The sequence below is a fragment of the Pagrus major genome, chromosome 10 (genome assembly GCF_040436345.1).
Source record: "Pagrus major chromosome 10, Pma_NU_1.0".
Taxonomy (NCBI): domain Eukaryota; kingdom Metazoa; phylum Chordata; class Actinopteri; order Spariformes; family Sparidae; genus Pagrus; species Pagrus major.
The window spans coordinates 23,628,053-23,647,030 of record NC_133224.1 but is presented as its reverse complement, the minus strand read 5'-3'; the positions used below and the strand labels follow the sequence as shown (position 1 = coordinate 23,647,030).

General features: G+C 41.8%; 1 protein-coding gene across 1 annotated transcript in view; it reads left to right on the top strand.

Annotated features, from left to right (window-relative positions):
* The window catches only part of LOC141003409 (adhesion G protein-coupled receptor L3-like), a 207,784-nt gene that overhangs the window by 90,550 nt on the left and 98,256 nt on the right, over positions 1–18,978 (top strand). The window contains exon 5 of the mRNA XM_073474740.1: positions 17,558–17,667. Within this exon, the coding sequence (XP_073330841.1) occupies positions 17,558–17,667 (110 nt within the window). The remainder of the gene's footprint in view (positions 1–17,557; positions 17,668–18,978) is intronic.

Here is an 18,978-nt window from a genome sequence, read left to right as displayed (position 1 = left end):
TTCTTGATTCCCAGCCTTTGGCATGGATAATGGGCGGTTGCTCTTTGTATTTTATTGTCTCTATGTGAGGGGTGATGTTTGTCATTCGGCTTGGTTGACGTTGAGCATTGCTTGAAAGCGACTCATCTCTGTGACGAGGCGCTGTACTCCCACTGAAACGATGGATGGCTCAAACTCCTCCAGTCGTTGCTCAGCCCAGCATCGCAGGGCACTGTCTACCTCTCTTAATACTGCTATCGTCCCCTCTCTCTGTCTCTTTCCCCGTCCTCTCAATTACCATTCCACTCCTAATCCCTTTTGCCCTCCTTAGCGCTTCTCTTCCGATGTCTCCGTTTGTTTTATTTCACTTTAATGTTTCCCCTTTTCTTTGTGTCTTTGTCACATCAACCTTTTTCTAATGGGCTTACGCTGGGCATGAATGAGTCTCCACAATCCAAATTCTCCGTGCGCCGGGAGACTCGCGAGGGCAGTGAGAGTGGGATCTACATTCACGCCGCATGCCCTCTAACCTTGGAAATCAAGGGAGCGAGACAAGGAGCGGTTTCACCTTGTTTCCTTCGTGACTCTCCGATGGCCACACACAGTTAGCACCTCATAAAGGGCCTGTTTTACTAGCCTGGTCTCATTCACCCACGGTCACTGCTCTCCATTTCTCCGCTTGGGCGAAAGTATATATCCAGGATTATGTTTGATATGAGTTTGAAAAATGTTGCTTTCATGATAAATGCGATAGTGGTGCTTGTGTATTTCTGCTAAATGAAAGGGGGCACTTTTGGCTGAGCCTGAAACTTTATATCCTAATTAATTAAAATGGTGCAATTATCCCTCCGTTTGATCCTCAGCTGCTGGACGCACCTGCATAGTTAATATGCAGCGGAAAACAAAAACATAATGCATCAATCTTTAAGCTTTAAAACTGATGACACTCTCGTAATCAATGTTTCATAGCACGGTTGCATAATTCACTTTGATCAAGCCCAAGCAGCTGAATATTCATAGAGTTTGTACCACTTGAACTCTATACATATCCAGTAATCCATATAGAAATACTTAGCGGCTGGCTGTGTGCGACTTCCAATGCATTTAGATTTCATGACAGTAGATGCATTTGGTTTGGCATCCCTCAAGTGACTGACGTGGTCTAAATTGTTCTCATAAGCACCATCAGGCTAGTCGGGCCATTTATCATCAAGGGTGTCCTCATTTAATGGCATTTAGAGATACTTTTCACATTTCCTTTACTTATTTTAGTCTTTGAAACTGTTGTAGAAGCACTGGAGCCCCTCACAACCTACTACCAGAGTTTTTTTTACATGTTGTGGGTCAGGTCCTGGGTCTTAAGTCTTTGCAAAGCGAGTTTCACTTAAGTTGAAGCCTTTTAATGCTATTGTCTAATCTCAAGTTTCAGGGAGCTAAGTCTCAAATAAATCCACAGGTTTTGTTTCTTTAGTCTGACTCAAGACCAGGTGTCAAGTCTGGAACACTAAAATGATGCATAAAATGAAAATTAAACTTTCTCTTGTTTTTATTTTTGGAAAAAGAAGTTTCAATAATATGTATAATATAGCAGTGTTTGGCAGCAATCTTATATGTTCAGTCTGAAAATAAATCTGTTGTCGTAGCCAACGTTCCTCAACCTTTTCTGGCCCGTTTTTATGTTCCAAAATTCTGAGACCCCGGCGAATAAGGCTTTCTAAATCAGTAATGTGAATTTGAGTGTGCTGTTCTTTTGTATTTTCAAAGATTTCAAGCATTTAACAACAGATTATTTCACTTCAAGGTCAATTAATTAGCTGTTTTGGAGCTTTTGATTGTAACACGTCATCTTCATCAGCAGGTGCCTAGTTGTCCTGAAAATGTAGATCAAATTTCCATTTTTTCTCCACGCTTCCCTACTGATTCTCATCCATGCTGCTAACAGCAAAACAATCTCATCTCAAGGTTCATTTGGTAGCAGTTCTCGAGCTTTCCACCACATAACATGATCTCGATTTGTTTCTGATGAAACTCGACTATTTCAAGCGTCATTAGTTCTCGTATCATAATTATACCAATGTAATTTTCACAAAAATCTTCTCCAAGTCCATTTGCAAATCAGTTGACCCCCACAAATTCTGCAGCAAAGAACTGCCTTTTGATTGTCCTCCACCCATCTTCAGTGGCTCGCACGTTCCTGTCGAGGGCTTCGTCTGTGTCTAGAGTGGCCTCTCCTTTTTTTGGCCTCTTTTGAAAGCTAATTATGCCAGGCTATTTTCCGACTGGGGAGCATGTCAATATTACACAGTGGGAGAGCTCTCACTCGCCCCGCGCTGCATTCTTATTCATGAGCCTTAATTCCATCAATGGCCTCCTCAGCCACTGGACCGTGGTTGTTCCTTGCTATAGTCTGTTTTTGAGTGAAGTGCTTGTCGCCGCCGCAGAGAAATGCTACCCCATAAAGGAGTGTGGCGTGGAGCCCCGCCCTCTCGCCATTTGCTGCGAGCATGTTGAAAAGTGGTGCTTATAAAGCAAGAGAGGGGCTTTTGTGGGTGCTGACATGGGCCTAATTTTTTCATGTACATGCTCATTGAGGCGTGTGTGTGTGTGTACCTTATCAACACTGCAAAAAAAGGCTTTAGTTCAACCAATTGGACCAGAAAAAATGTAGTTGCACCAAAGGGTTTATAGCTGCTATTTTCAATCGAGTATATTTGACCTGTGTTTAATCAAGACATTCTCATTGATACATCTAATATAATTCTTCAAATTACCATTCGTTCAAGCAGTTCGAGGCTACTCTTCAAACCCCAAGGAAGGTAATCAAGTTATATTTAAAAATTAATGAAATGAATTAATGAAAAACATTTACAGACCCCTCCCTGACCACATCAAGGGTTAGAGCTCCCAATCAGGCTTGTAAGTATCTCCATTTTTGCATTCTGGCAAGCTCCGGAAGAGTCATAAAATGACTTGATTTTGTCTGTAATATATGATGGATGGAAGGAAGCAATTTTGGTCCATCAATTCACTAGTAGAAAATCCTTTATCTGCCTTCTTTTACTCAGAGGACTTGACTATAAAACAACTTGAAAACGATTAAAGAATCTAAAACTGTGGCTTTAATCTGTATTTGTGTCAGAGGAGCAAAGAGGTTCAAGGACACGCTCAGAAAGTTTTGGAAGGAGGGAGAGAAACTGCGACTGTTTTCGTAAGTTGGAAAATGGCAAAGAGGGATGCAGCTGAGATAAAAAGACGGTTCATCTGAGGCTCCACTGCACCCTTTCTCCTTTTCGCCTGCTGATAGTGTCACTACACAATCAAGTTTCTCTTGTCACCTTGAAAAGTTGAATTGTTGTTCACAATGCTGACTTGCAGCTTGGACATCTGTTGGTGTTTGATTAGTTGCAAGATCAGAACTTGAATTTGCCTTTGCAAAGATCTCTCTTATCCTCTCTTATGGGCTCGGTCATGGTCTATTCATTTAAACGTTATAAGTTTTGCCATTGTCTCGTCCACCTTTGACCTTCCACTGTTGTCTTATTATTTTGTAACATTTCTCTGAAACATTTCAAGAAAGTACTCCAATTACCTCCTTCTCTGTTGCGTCTGGGGGCTTTCTCGTGATGCAAGTTCACCTAAAAGAGGTGCGGGCTGTGCAGACAGCCAGTCGCTTGACAGCAGCATATTTATTTAATGTATGATGGAAGTGTTGATTCCAGTTGGGAAATTAGGTTGCTGCTGCAGCATAAAATAATAAAAGGCTGCGAAGTTAAAACGTAGAATACGAGCAAAAAAAAGGTTGAAAACAATACAATGTTTAAATATTAAAAACAGGATAATGGAATATTTAATGTGGTGACCTAAAGCTCTGCTCTTTATTTATGAAGTGAAGAGCAATTTTAGCATTTAAAAGTATAGTTTATGAGTAAATACACAAAATCTACAAGAATTCTCCAAATATTGTGTCATTTATGTCAAGTACCAGGATATATGTCACTCTCAGCTCCTGTGTCCTTCCATGTGAATGTAGTATTTTTGTCACTGCTGGAGAATCGTTGAAGTACTGGCTCAGTGGGCTAGGAGGTGGCTGTATTTATCCACGAGCCTGGACAGAAGCAGCTACTTGGATGATTTTGTGTGCGGCATTAGAAACCATGGCAACAGAGCTCAGTTTGAACTTGACGCGTCTTTGTCAGAAACAGTGAGGGTTAGCTTGCCTTCCCACTAATCCTGCTTTTTCAGACGGGCCTCTTGTCATAACAGATACCATAAATGATGGAATTAGGTGAGGATAACACATTTTATGTTCGGTACAACAGCACAACAAAGTGCGCTCCAAAAATCTGTCATTTTTCAAAGTGTTTTTGCAATAAATCTTCTGCTACAGACAGACGTCGACACCAAATACATACCGTAGTTGGGAAACAAGCCGAGCAGAAACAAACAGACAGGATGACACACTCTAGACTTTGTTTTCCACCAGAATGCGACTCCTCTCCTCCCCAGGCTGTATCTCAGGAGACCTGTTGGTATGGAAGAGAAGTTAAAAGACAGCTAAATGTCTTGGCTTCCCTTGACAAATTCAATGGGACAGCGGTGCTGCGTGGGTGAAATACAAGGAACGCCTTGTCACCTCTACCAGTCCAGGAAGGGGCCAGAACTATATCAGTCTTTGTACTTCTTGTTCCTTCCTTATTCACCTCACTTGCTCTCCTGGTCTGTCAAAAACAAGCTCTGAATAAATGTGAAGCAGTCACAGCGCGTTCATGAAGCCTGGCCTCTGAATGAAAGCTCCGGAGTAGACGTTTTTAAGGTAAAGAACCTGAAATGTTTCCACACATTTTTAAAACAGAAAATTGACTCTTTGCATTAACAATGAGGGGATTCATTCAATGAGTCGATTAAGTTGTTGTTTTCGAGCCAAAATGCCATGCTTGTGCTGGTTCCAGCTCAAAATTGAAGATTTGCTATGTTCTTTTTTTTTGTCTTTGTTAATTAAATGTCTTTTGGTTTGGAGATTTTGTCAGAAAAAAACACGAGGCGTGAGCCACAATTCGCATCCAAATTCATAGTCTTTCTCTGAGTCATAACTGTGAATAGACACACACGACAAACATGTTGTCAGACCAAGGCTGACTTAGACTTCTCGAGGTTATCATTTTCGACAATGTCAATACCAAAATAATAGCCAAACATCTAAGCGGAAATCACAGAGCAGAAAAGTGTTCAGTATTGAAGCAATCCATTGATAGATGCTTGTACATCCATGAGTACACTCTGAAAAAGAATCGGTACTAGCTAATTCGGCATACTTAAAATGGTGCCAATTTGCCAAATTACAAAAACAAAAAAATAAGTCATTTTGCAGTTCTCTCAGTTTTATCCGGCACGAAACAGTTATTTGATTTATGAAACACAATTGATAATGAAAAGAATCATTAGTTGCAGCCCAAATAAACAGTTCTTTTTAATCACCCTCCACAGGTTTATAATTAATTTTAGCCTTTCAAAACATATTTGCAAATTCAACTCATTTTAATGTAGCTAAGTCGTTTTTTGCCACTGCTGCCATCCTGCCATCAACAAAATTGATACACCTTGTACTGAATTAGCACCCTTGTGCAAGTAAATTACTTTCCTCTCAGACTTAAGTCGTGAGTGACAGTACCTCGGGCATATTGACACAGAGGAGACAGGAGAGTTCAGTCAAGCCCAAGCTTTTAATCCCAACCATGCTTCTTTCAGGACAATTCCTTAAGACCCGCGGTGATTTCCTGCATGCCAATGCATGCCTGGACCCTTGCCGAGCTATCGACGCCTGACCCCTCCTGTATAGAGCGCTGGGGTTACTCATAACCCCTGCTCGTCTTTCATTATTGAGATGTGAATGAGGAAGGTCGAGGGGTGGCGTTCATCGATCGGTCAACACAGGAATATTTGATTGTCGCTCGGGCGGCTCTGCCAAGACACTCCTCTTTGTGATAACAAAGGTGGCCATTTTGAATGTAGAAAAAGGTTGGAGTGAGCAAAAACATACAGGTTTGAAATGGCTGGGTAAAATCCTGCAAGGTCATGTTTGGCCTATTTAATTCTGTTCTTTCACTTTAAGGATTATGAAACAGCAGCTGTAGAGAAGGGTTTGTTTATTGCTAAACCTTGTGGCTTGTATAGATAGAGTGGTTTGTTATTAAAGGCACCTGTGCGTCCCTTTGTCACATGAGGTAATTAGCAGCCAAACACCCCTTCTAGAAGCTAAGCACTCTGGGTGACCGTTAGAGAAGCAATGTGGTTTTAGACTTTGAAAAAGGGCTTTGAAGAAGGAAAGTGCTGGAAGCACATACTGGCCCAAGTCGGACATTGGAAGTTACCATGGTGACAGCGACTGGAAATGAAAAATCTGTGCTTAAAGGCAGGCCTTGGTGTGTGTGTGTGTGTGTGTGTGTGTGTGTGTGTGTGTGTGTGTGTGTGTGTGTGTGTGTGTGTGTGTGTGTGTGTGTGTGTGTGTGTGTGTGTGTGTGTGTGTGTGTGTGTGTGTGTGTGTGTGTGTGTGTGTAGGGAAGGGAGAGAGAGAGACAGAGAGAGAGAAAGAGAGTGAGATTGGGAGGATCAGGGATACAGTGTGCTTATTGATTCGTGTGTAGATTATAAATACAGGGAATGTAGTGCAATTCAGTTTGAGTGTTGGTGTGAGTAGAGTTGGTATTCTTTATTCATGCAAGCCTCAGAATTTCTTCCAATTTTCCAAAATAGAGATTAAATAATGGTCCAAGCAAAGGATTAGAATCTGTTTTGTTGTCACTCTGCGGTGCATACAGCCACAGAAGCCCCCTCCAAAGCGCTCCTTTGACTCGAACCAGCAGCAGACGTCGCTCTTTGTGTGTAACAAACAGGACTCGATGCCTTGAAAAGTCAAAGCGGCATCTCTGTCTCTCTGTTTTTATTCCCCGTCCGTCCGTCCGTCAGAAGGCCAGCACAGCAGTGGCACCCCTGGGTATCTGGCCAAAGAATCTGAGGCTTGCAGAGATGCTCTTGAGATGGGCTTAGAATCTCAGCAGGAATGGTTCAAAAGGCTAACCCTGGTCAGCAATTCAATGGGGCCTGTCACTGGAATCCTTCAGGGTGGATTCCTTTATGCTGTAGGAAGAGTATATTGAGTGTGTGCGTGTCGCCTGCCTGCAGAGATGCTCATACATACACCACTTCAATTTAGCCACAGATGCACATACGTGTGCACATGACCATCAGAAATCTCCCCTCGCACCTTGCACATCAAATTATCGTTTTTCTTCAATATGTGACACATTAATATTCATATGACTGCGGTTGTAAACAAATATGAGCCAATCCTCACTTTTACACGTTCCCTCTGGAATGAGGCTTAGCCTAAAATGGGCCTACGGGCTGAGAGTCCCAAGGGCCGCCGCTGGAAGATAAATCAAGCGTCACCAGGAAGATAGGGAGCAGCATCATGTGTTGGCAAGAATAGAAAAATTCATCCCGGAAATCGTAAATCATTAGACAGGCAGGCCCCGGTGAATAAGCCTCACCCACCAAACAAATCGATTCTTGAAGTTATTGCACATTTCAATCCTCCCTTCTGCCTCCTTACAGGCACCTGGAGAGACCACGTGGGCGTTGTGATTTACATACCCGGAGATTAGACGCTTCTTGTTTTTTGACAGAGTGACACATATTCAAATCATACACCCAGCTTTTTATTTATTTGTTTACTTGTAATGGAAGAAATGCATCAAAAAAACGTGTTACTAGGCTTGTGTAACGAATATCAGTGTCAGCAGGTTAGTCTTCACAGTGTGGGTGCCTCTAAGTGGAGTAGGAGTGCTTTTCCAATCAATGCCTATTCTTCTCATAGCAACGGATTTCAAAACATGTCTTAATTAACTCGTTTCCTCAAGCTAGGGGGAAATAACTTTTCTTTTTATCCCATTTGACTTAGTAATAACCAGTCTCAAAATAATAAAGCCTGCTGCTTCTAATGACTTCATGCATACTAATTAAATTCATATCAGTTTCCAGGTTGAGACCTTTCATTACGGCTTCTCAAAACTATTTGCTTTGCTCTAATAAATGCCATCCAAATGGGACAACCATGAGACAAGTGATATGTTCCTTACTGATCATGTAGTGAAACAGCAACCCCATACATTATACTGTATCTTGTGAAGTGTCACAAATTGTATGTTGAGTCGTCAGTCCTCCATGAAAGAAATCCCAGTTGCCGTGTTTAAGTGAGAGCAGTCGGGGGAAATATTGACAGCAGAGCTCATGCTTGTGTTTTAATTAGCCACCACCATGGCTTCTGCATCATGTAAATCATATGTCTGCATGCATGATGATATCATTTGCATACAACCCTGCTTTTTTCTCCAGTCGTGGCCGCAGTATAAAAGGGGCAATGATGATGAATGGAAAATGTATAATGAACATTCAGTGAACATTAGCGGTGGATCCAGTTCACGCACCGGGTAAAACAAAGAAAACAGAGCGCAGATAATGCATTATTTATCGGACACTCCACTCTGGCTTCAAGGCGTTCAATCTATGTGTGTGTGTGTATCTGAGAGAGAGAGAGATTTAAACTAATATTGGCAGAACTTGGAATCACTATCAAGTTTAAACAAAACAGTGTTCTTCGCTCTCTTTTTGAGCTCGACACAATTTTCAAGATGTGTATCTCCTGACATCCAAGGAAAAGCGGCTGAGGAGGATTATTCGGCTGAGTTTATCTTTGCCCTTTCGAGATAGAACTCAGACACTCGTGTCTGTGCTCCAAACGACCACTTGCTGTGTCCCTGCCTTGAAAGCAGAGATAAGCTGTACATGTGAATGCATGTATGAAATGGGTCTAGCAGTGGTGTCAAAGGGGAATTCAGTACATGAGCTCTATTGTCCTTAAAATAATGGTTCTATATTCCCACTGAGTGAAGGAATACAATTGAACTGCAGCAATATGAGGTCACCCATTTAAATGAATTATCATACAGGGCCAAGCTTTCATTGTATAATTCAAACAATACACACAGTATAAACTCTAGCTGCACCCTTCCTATAAAAGCAGCTTCACTGGATTTATTTGGATTCGTTTTCTTCGTCTTCCCTAATGTTGAATTTGGAAGCATCAAACTCCCTCAGCTCCTCCAGCGCCTGCCACATTCCTACTTTAATGGAATTTCGGTGTGCACAGCCACAGCATGTGCAGAATCACGGATTGACCTTTCAGGTGGAGAGAGAAATTGCATCACCTAATACCTGTTGTGGCACTGAAATAGATGGATTAATTTCCAAGAGGCTAGCTGAGCAAGTTTGATCTGTCTGCGGCCGGATTACTTCTCCTTCAAAATAACAAGAGGCGTATTCAAAATTGTTGCAAAGAATTCGAAGTGGCTCTCGAGTTTGCTGTGTCCCAGGGTTTAGATGAATAGCTGTAGCTTCAGACTTAATTTCTTACGACAACAACTGCTTTAATGCACATTCACCACGCAGCAGAAAATATCTCCCTTTGTTTTAGCTCTCCCCCACAGAGTGGTTTGGAGCAAGCTGTTAGGGTGACTTAAAGGTGAAGAAAACATCTTCTGAGGAGCTCAAAGGTTTGTCTAAAATTTCTGAGATTTAAGGGTTATTTTAGATTAAGTAGCAGCCACTAGTGCAAGGAAATAGTGCAAAAAGAAACACGAAATGTATTCCTCTTCCAAAGTCGTCTGACTACAAAATGTTTACCACGGCTGATTAGCCTTTGGTGTCAGTACAGATCTCTCTACTCTCACAAAACATCCCATGGTTTAAGCCTCACTGAGAACAGCAGCCGACCCGAGGTAAATACATTTCTCCTCGGAAGCAATACTCATCATGGGAGGAGTGCATACCCTGAGGTGATAACCTTTGTCTGGCTCGACCTTAAATCCATGTGTTGTCTGACAAAGTAACAGACCGGAAAAGTCTTTGCAACCGAGTCTTAGTTTTTCTCCAGTTTTCCTTTTACTTGGCCCCAAAGACACAATTATCTTGCAACCGAAACAGAAATGTGCACGGATTTAATTTCAAACAAGGATAAATTGATATTTTACATGATTTATTTTGTTGTTTCAGATCTGTTAATTATTGTTTCATGTTTATTTCAGGTTTGCATTTGAAATCAACGAAGAGAAGAGCAGTAAACTTTAGTAAATGGGTAGTTTAGTATTTTTAAATAAGCAAAATATACGCACCAATATATGAAAAAAACGAGTGCTGCATTATGGGTCTCGATATTGCTGGAGGACTGAACATCGGCAACTTAAACTTGTCCTGACAGCAGTTGCGGACTTAAGTCTTTGCCCTACAGACTGTTTCCATATAGTCAACATTGTTAGAATACACAGTTACCACAATGCCACATATGTTAGCAAAAACAAACCCTGGATACATTTCCTTCTCCAAACTAAGTGGTAATAAAAAGCACATGAACTATAAAGAAAAAATGAATTACGAGGAAGGATTTCTTCTTGCTTTGAGCCGCAGTAAGTGGGGAAATGTACAAATAGAACGAATCAGAGATAGAAATGTTTTGACCAGTGTTTATATTTGTCTCATCCATCATCGTGAGCTATAAACAAGCCCAATCACCCTTCTCAGTTACAGAACATTGTTTTAGTCATCACCTCAGTGGAAGTGCCCACTCGTCCGAGCACACGGTGAAACAGCGAAAGCATGTGTTTATCAAGCCTCACTTTAGGCTCTTGGACTGTTTCCAAACACAGGACTGACATATACAGCCTGCATCCATAAAGTCTCAGCAGGAACTTGTAAAAATACTCAAGAAGTCTGTATTGCAGGCTGATCATCACTCCACATCCAGCCGCAGTGCCTCAGTGCAACTGTATTTTTCTCGGATTGTTGTTGCGTTGGGATGAAGTGCGGCTTATCTTCCAAATACAATATTAGAGAGGGGGGAAAAACTGTGTGATGTAAAAATCTTATGAAAGCTGCTAATCTGTGTGAATGGCTAAGAGGGATTATGCTTGTCAGGAGGAGAAAAAAAACAAGCTCAAGATGCTCTTTCCTTTTTTTTTTTTTTTTAGAAGTAGCATTGAATTTATGTAAGCAGTGGAAGTAGTTCATGAGAGTTGATCAATCTTGACCTTTGTTTGACCACCCCTAATGAAACTCTTATTCCATACTTAATAGAGCCTGATAAAGGTCATTCATATAGCTCATGCACATAAACACTCCATCTTCCCTATACCGAACAGCCACTCGGCACTTTATTCATTTCTGCTTAGTTACACAAAGTTAATCCTATAAAAATATGAATATGGCTGATGTTTTGTCACCCATAGTGCTTGTACAAACAGTGTGATACAGCCTGATGTTTTTTTTCTTTCCGTGTTTAGCACGTTACTAATGCCACCGAGTAAGCGGGCCCTGCCGCAATGTGTTAATCTGGCATTCAGTTGTCTCCATATGTGACGAATCGCATCGACAAACATCTGTTGAATATGTAGGTGCTTGTATGCTCTTGAGTGCAGATGTTTATCCGTGTTTGCGGCGTGCTGCGTGAACTACTTGAGAACAGTGAGCTCCTTTCAATACTCCACGCCCACACTCAGTCATTGTGTTTGTGTTGCATACATTCATTCCCAATCTTCCTCTCCTGCTTTTAAAGCAGTGTCAAGCGGCTCTCTTGGTGTTTTGAAAACTTAGTTGCTTTTAGCAGTAATAACAACAGTGGGGCCATTATAGATCATTTCTCAGCATGTATAGAATGCGGTATGTATTTGTGTACAAGTGCAGGGGATCTGCGTGTAGGTAGTTTGAATATGTATGCACGTATCCTCCATTCAGATTCACATGCAACCTGGGTTGTCGATATGTACTTCCAAGTTGGACCTTCAACTCCCGACACTGTATGTATACTGTATACAAACTTTCAGTGCAAATAGGTCATCTATATTGACGGTCAAGACAGGAAAATACAAACATATGCACACATATAAGGAACAAAATAAATGAGGGAGTAAGCCTTTCTCTTGTTCACAGATGCCATATGAATATGTATAATTTATTCTGGGATAATTAATTTATAGTGACTGTTGTTGTGATAATAAAATCAAATGCTACAAAGACAAGTTTTAGATATAATCAGCTGTCTCAGTGGCTGGCTTAAGATCATTTTGTTGTTGTTTGCGGGAAAAGAAAACGATCATATAATCTTTAAAAATTCAAAATCTTTCCAGCTAACTGGCATCTCATGCATCAAAGGCTGGTTGGTAAACAGGTACCGTATTGAATTAAATAGGGACAATGATTATAGGTGCTCATAGGAACAGCTGTAACGCCATGGCTGTTTTTGTGTTTCTCCTTTCATTTGCATTTCTGTGCAAAACACTTGGAGAATTAAAGTATGCACTTACGCAGCACAGATGCCTTAAAGTGTACTCAACCAGTCAAGTATTGCACTTCTGTAATATTGTCGGATTCACTACAGACAGTTTTAAAGGTGTCATTTCATGCTCATTTTCAAGTCCATACCTATATTTAGGTATATATTAATGTTTGTATGCTTTAATGTTGAAAAACACATTATTTTTCACATACTGTCTTTTGCTGCGGCACCTTTGTACACATTCTGTCTGAATGCTTCATTTTAGTGCCTGTCTCTTTAAGACCCAACTCCCAAAAAGCCCTGTCTGCTCTGATTGGTCAGTTCTCACAGGCCTGAGTAGGAATTGTCCACCATGTTTTCTGCATCAGCTCTAGCACAGCCGCGCCAACATGGAACATGGCTGAGGGGCCGCGGTTGCATAGTTGTGACATCACAACCGAACATTCGCCCGCTTTGCACGCACCATCTGATTTGCCAGTTCAGAAGCATTTTGTAGCGCCTCTGAAACTACAATATACGCCTCACCTATGTGAATAATTTTGCCACTTTCCACAACAAAACATAAAATATCTTTGCAATAATTCTCTGGCTTGAAACACCGCTCTGTTAAGGAGTGGTCCACTGCACTTCAGCGGATGAGATAATCAAATCAATGTAGTCTGACTGAGTTCAATCACACACACCCAACCTCCCAAGCAGAAGTGGAAGCAGCAATTAGAGTAGCATGGTTGTTAGGGCTTGTTTGGTAATCCCCAGTTTGAGATATCTTTGAATTAAGCCCAAATAATCAGAACATATGAAAGATACATTTTTCTGTAGCAGTTCCACAACAGAACACTTGATACATTATGCTCTTTAACAGTCTTCTCTATATGAACAATGGGCCTCCACAGGGACTTAAACTGATAATTCCTCTTCCTGTAAAAGAGCTACGCTAATCAACGCTCAAACAGATACCTTTTAATACTTCTCGGTTTTACTCAAGAGCTAAACGCACAGGCTCAAGGCCATCGCTTCCCCTCTTGTAACATTTCCTTTAGGTTTTCATGGGAGTTTTAAAGGTTGTTTTTTTTTCGTGTGCTGTGCCAGGAGACAGGCTGAATGAGAAAAGATGGATGCTGCGGCGTGCAGCTGGGAAAGATAATGAATGAAGTCGACCGTGGGTGGCGAAGACCATCACTAAAGCGTAATGGGTCCCAACAGAGAGACGGGGATATTGACCCGTCCGTCACTTTTCCCTCCCCGCTCCCCTCCCTTCTGGTCTTACAAATACAAACCCTCACAAGTGTGTACACAGCCTGCCACACACAGACAGACACTGCAGTGTACACATGAATCAGACAACATGCACTTTGTCTTTGCACACACACACACTCCAAGTCCCTAAAGCACCATGTGCATCTTTTCCTCATCTTAACACATGAACCAATACCGATGTGCGTGTGTGTGTGAATTTCTCGGCGGTGGGGCACTTTGGACGTGTTTGCTCTTTTTAACTGAAAGCAAATGGGAGAGTTTGCGCTCCCTGACAGGAACGTTTTCATCAAACATACACGAACTGCGGAAGAACTCCACAGAGAGACCTCCCCTCGATGCAGAACGCCAGCTGAACCGTCTCCGTTCTTATTTGACGTACCTCAAGCAAACATCTTTGATATGAATCCTATGGAAAATCACTCCAAAGAAAGCATTGCATCATTTCCTTTTTTTTCCTTCTCAACTTTTAAAAAGCCGGCAAACCTTTCTCTACCTCTTCCACTTGGTTGGTATTTTCCATTGGATATAAATCACTTTAGCTCTGAAAGGGAACAGTGGTGCAAATCATTTCTCCTTTATTACTCTCCAATATGGACATAATATCTGTCTGGATTTGTCAGTAGCTGCATCGTCCTTGTCTTGACGACTGGCTAGTTTTTTTTTTTTCCTTTCTCTTTCTTTCATTGATTCATTTATTCACCCATTTATTTATTTGTTTATTTATTTATTTTGGTCCTATGTCAGTGGTCAATAGACTAGAGGGGACTCAGCCCCTCTTACATCAGAGGCAGCAGCAGGATCAGCCGGCGATTACAGTCATTACAGTTTGTGCTTACATAGGGCTCTTGTGCTTTGTGCCACATCTCCCCTCGTCAGCTGGCAGTCTGAGCTCTAATCTGCCAGTTATAACAAACAGCAGACGAGGGAACAGGAGGAATAAAGCTATAAGGGAGGAAAAGCGGGAATGTGGATAAAAAGGGCGGTTGGTGGCCAAATTGCAGAATTGAGTTTTTGTGTCCTCTTTTACAATCTTTGCCCTGATAGAGGGTCATATCCAGATCTTATCTGTCATTGTGTGTCCCGTGGAGAGCTGATAACACCTAGGACACGATCTGTTACTGTTGTATGTGCTTCAAAGAAGAAATTTCAACCTTTTGTTTACCATTTGCCAGTAGAAGCCAAGCTTCCAGCAAGGCACCTATTAGAGCGTTCAGGCTGCTTCCAACCACCTGCTGTTCTACCTTCAATACTGAATATGCAAACCACATATTTCTATACATATTTGAATACATCACTCAAAGCGAATCCATTTCCCTCTCTCCCTGGTAGTTCAAAGGGCTCCATCGGAGCCAAGTGTCTGATGAAATCCTAATTACCCCTCTAATTGGTAATTGTGAAGTCTTTGTGGCACGTGGTGTGGGCAGCTTCTCTCACTATCGATCAGCCTCCTACTCTGCCATTGATTTGCGCTTGATACATTTAATTGTAATTATTCCTCCACCTTATTTTATCCCTTTTCGAGATGGGGGTTCTTCCTCTGGATGCTGCCGGAAAACTGACCAGGGGGTTTTTGTGTTCGTGGAGGTAAAAGCAAAAAATGCACAGCACAGCAGTGATAAAAGGGATTTTGTATATGGGTCAAGATAAATGTTAAGGCTGGGATTAAGTCTGCAATCCACGTTAAATACACATTATGATGGTTAATCCCTCAAGAGGAAGTTATTACAAACCGTGATTAAAATTCCAGATTTGGTCCTTGTTTGACCTCCAGGGCAGCATTATTGAATCAAAAACATCACGTCGTCCACCCACGAAGCAAGCCAACGATTTAATCTTACGTTGCTTAAAAAGAAAACTACGTTGTGCACAAGTGCATGTCCATTCATGCAAGTGTGTGTCTCTGCTCCGACCTCCAGCTTGTTACATCTCTTCTATCCATCTCACTCCTAACTCTATGTGACACTTAATCTTAACTTGTGTTCTCACTCGCTGATTAGGCTACAACCCCCCCCGGGTGTTGAAGCTAAACCAGAAATGGTAGTAAGGAGGAAGGGTGTAGAGATGAGGAGCCTACCTTTATAATTGTTTCTCAGTTTCATAGGCTTGACCCCTTATTTATTTGACTGGCATTTACTGCCTGGGAATTAACTCTTCATGGGCAGGGACAGGCCGCAGACAGCTGAGTGAGTGAGTGAGTGGCAGAGGGTGATGGGGGAGGGTGGGCGCTGGGTTCATGAACCCATAAAGCTCGCATGGGAGAGACTCGGCAGACCATATCTCATTACTGGGTTGGCTTGAAATGAGATGGGCTCCTTTTTCCTTGTCCCTCACTGGTTCGATTGATCAGTCGCCAGCCAATCAATGTTAATTAAGGTGTAGAGAATCCTTTAATTGTGGCATATGAATCATTGTGTCAGACCCCGCCTTGACCTTCACAAGACTTAGACTGTGAACGGCCACGCTGGGGAATAAATACCTTTTCATATATTGCGAGATAATGGTAGACCATAAATGAGTATAGATTTGACGGACAGCGATCCTGTGCACACTGTAGCTCGCAGCAGCAGCGCTCATGAGGATCACGCACACAGCGGGTGCTCGAACAGAAACCGGACCACCCTTTATTTTCTTGCGTTACGTTTTGCAAACGGATGCAGAGCACAGACAGATCAATACCTGTCAGAACACTTAAGAGTTAATGTTGTGGGATAAGTGTTGCTATTATGTGTGGCGAGAGGCTCTCCGTGCATATGAAGTGGGGCTTTGATTGATGACTGCCAAAAACAAAATGACACATGAGAACACCACCGGCAGCCATAATTGTGTTTTTTAATGAAGACCTACATTTCACGTTGGAGATGATTTTGCACTCAGTTGATTGTGTCTACCCCGCCTCCTCTCCACCACCACCACTACCATCCATCATGTAGTAGTAACGATATAACCTGCACATGGTTTAAAGCCTGGTTGCAGGTCCATGACGTCCAACTATGCTCCTCAACTGAAATGAATTTGGCCACGACCGAGCTTCCTGACCCTAAAAAGAAGAGTGAATCCCTCAAGATTAGAAACGTATCATAAATGTGCTCCAATATATCATGCTTAATTGCCTTAATGTTTAAACTCCCCTGACTTAATCAGGGTAGTATGTGAGACTGTTGCATGATTCCTTACTCTATGCCATCAGTTATTTAGCCATGGGACCCCATAACTATAATGTATATATACAGTATTTAATCGTATATAGAAAGATAACACATGAAAAATACAGATGCCCATAGATACCATTCAATACTCCGACCAGCGTTTCAGGCTATATTATGTAAATCTAGTCTTCGATCAACCTTCCCGAGTCCTCCAGTGCAGTTGCGGGATTCACAAGAGTTATGTTTAAGTAATATGATCAAAATTAAAGCAGCAAAGGCCGAAATTTCCACACTTTTTTCCCCAATGGTATGATCCACCTAATCCTACACTTTACATAATGCAACATCATAGCTGCTGTCAGCAGACCCTCCTGGCCTGTTGAGCGTCAGTGTCTGACAAATCTCACAATCCCAGTTTGTAATGCGGGCTTCCTGTTGTAAATGTGTGACAACATCGGTTTTATTTCTGGAGAGACACAGAAGACATTTTTTATCTATTTTCATAAGATGACTCAGACTTCCGACTGCAGTTAAACTTAATCTAATGTTTAAAAATGACAGAGTGCCCCTTTAAAGTGTCCGGATATAAAAATACCCACTTCGTATATATTTAAGGAGAGAGACTTGATGATTCATCTCCAGTGGAGCTTCATAATCGTCATAATCTCCTCTACACAATTAAATACTTTCAACCTCATTAACCACACACTAAACATCTGACTAATGTGCCACTGTGTAAAGTGGCTATTCAGAAGAACAAGATTGTCTGATGATCTTTTTTCTCTGTTTTCAGATGTAATAACCGGACCCAGTGTGCTGTTGTGGCTGGACCAGACGTGTTTCCTGACCCCTGCCCGGGAACCTACAAATACCTGGAAGTCCAATATGAATGTGTACCCTACAGTATGTACTCCTTCATTCTCTCACACTCTTAAGCACCTCCTAATGCTCTTCTCAGCCCTTCTCATTTCCTCTTTACAGCAGTGACTCATGCAGGAAGCCGATCGACATGCATGCTCTTAATGTTCCAAATGTTCAAAAATATCTCTAGAGGTGTCATCCAGTTTTGTCGAGCAGATTAAGACGCAGCAGCGGATGCGAAGAGAAGGGATGATTCCTGTGATCCGGAAAACACAGCGCCCTGCATGACTACAGGGAAACATTATTGACAGTGTCGTTCACATGTGAAGGATGATACAGTATATCAGTGTGGAGTGATGTTCACCCATCGATGTGATACTGCTGTTAAAGTCTTTGTTGTGATTGACAAGAGCATAACGCTTTTTTCTTCATTTTCTTCATCTTGCATGGCAGCAATTATGTCAACAGTGTGCCGGCTTACACTCAGTTGTTACTCCTCCGAGGGATATTGGTGGTGTAATTTTGTAGGTATATACTGTAGAAATAGTATAACAGGGAAATAATTCAAAACCAATGTAGATTTGTGCTGCTATGTCAACAAAATGCTAAAAAGAACTCAACTGCAAATCTGCTAATGTCATCAGTCAGAGAAAGTGTTAGCTACTTTTCTTTTCTAGCTGGTGCTTGTCAGTGCCTTCCCATCAGCTCCCCCAGTTCACAGCACTTTAATATCTTTGAGGAAATCATGTCTGATCATGTCATGTCACTGTTAGCACAACAGCAAGAAAAAGGCCGTTTGACTTTAATCAAAATGAAAACATACTTGTTGTTTTCGGTTCAGTTCAGCTCAGTGGACGCCAGTTAATGTCGAGCCCAGTGAGGCATCTCTGAAGGGAGTAAATAAAAAACGGATTTAATTAGTGCAGCAGGTGAAAAAACATGGTCAGGCTGCACATAACTTGAGTGGAGACATTTGGGCTGGGAATGGAAGAATCAGCATGGGGGTGACAGGATGAGCACACCAGTGAGGAAGTCCAGGTGAGGTCAGAGGAAGTGGCTTGGACATTGCTGCATGACCTGAGGTATTGTGTTATAATGACCTTTTGAATTGGACCACCAAAGCCGCCATAATTACGTCTGCTGACATGATATGAAACTGGAAACATTTGGTCATTTTATCTGTGTAGTCTGCAGCTGCTGGGTTCAAGCGAACTCTAATAATTCAAATCAAAACCGTCTTTTCAACATTTGATGTCCTTACATGGCTCCCTCACTAGTACGCCGGAGCATAGTACAGGAGCTTTTATGTTGTGAAGTAAAAACCATTTCTACCTGTGATCCAGAGCTGGCAGA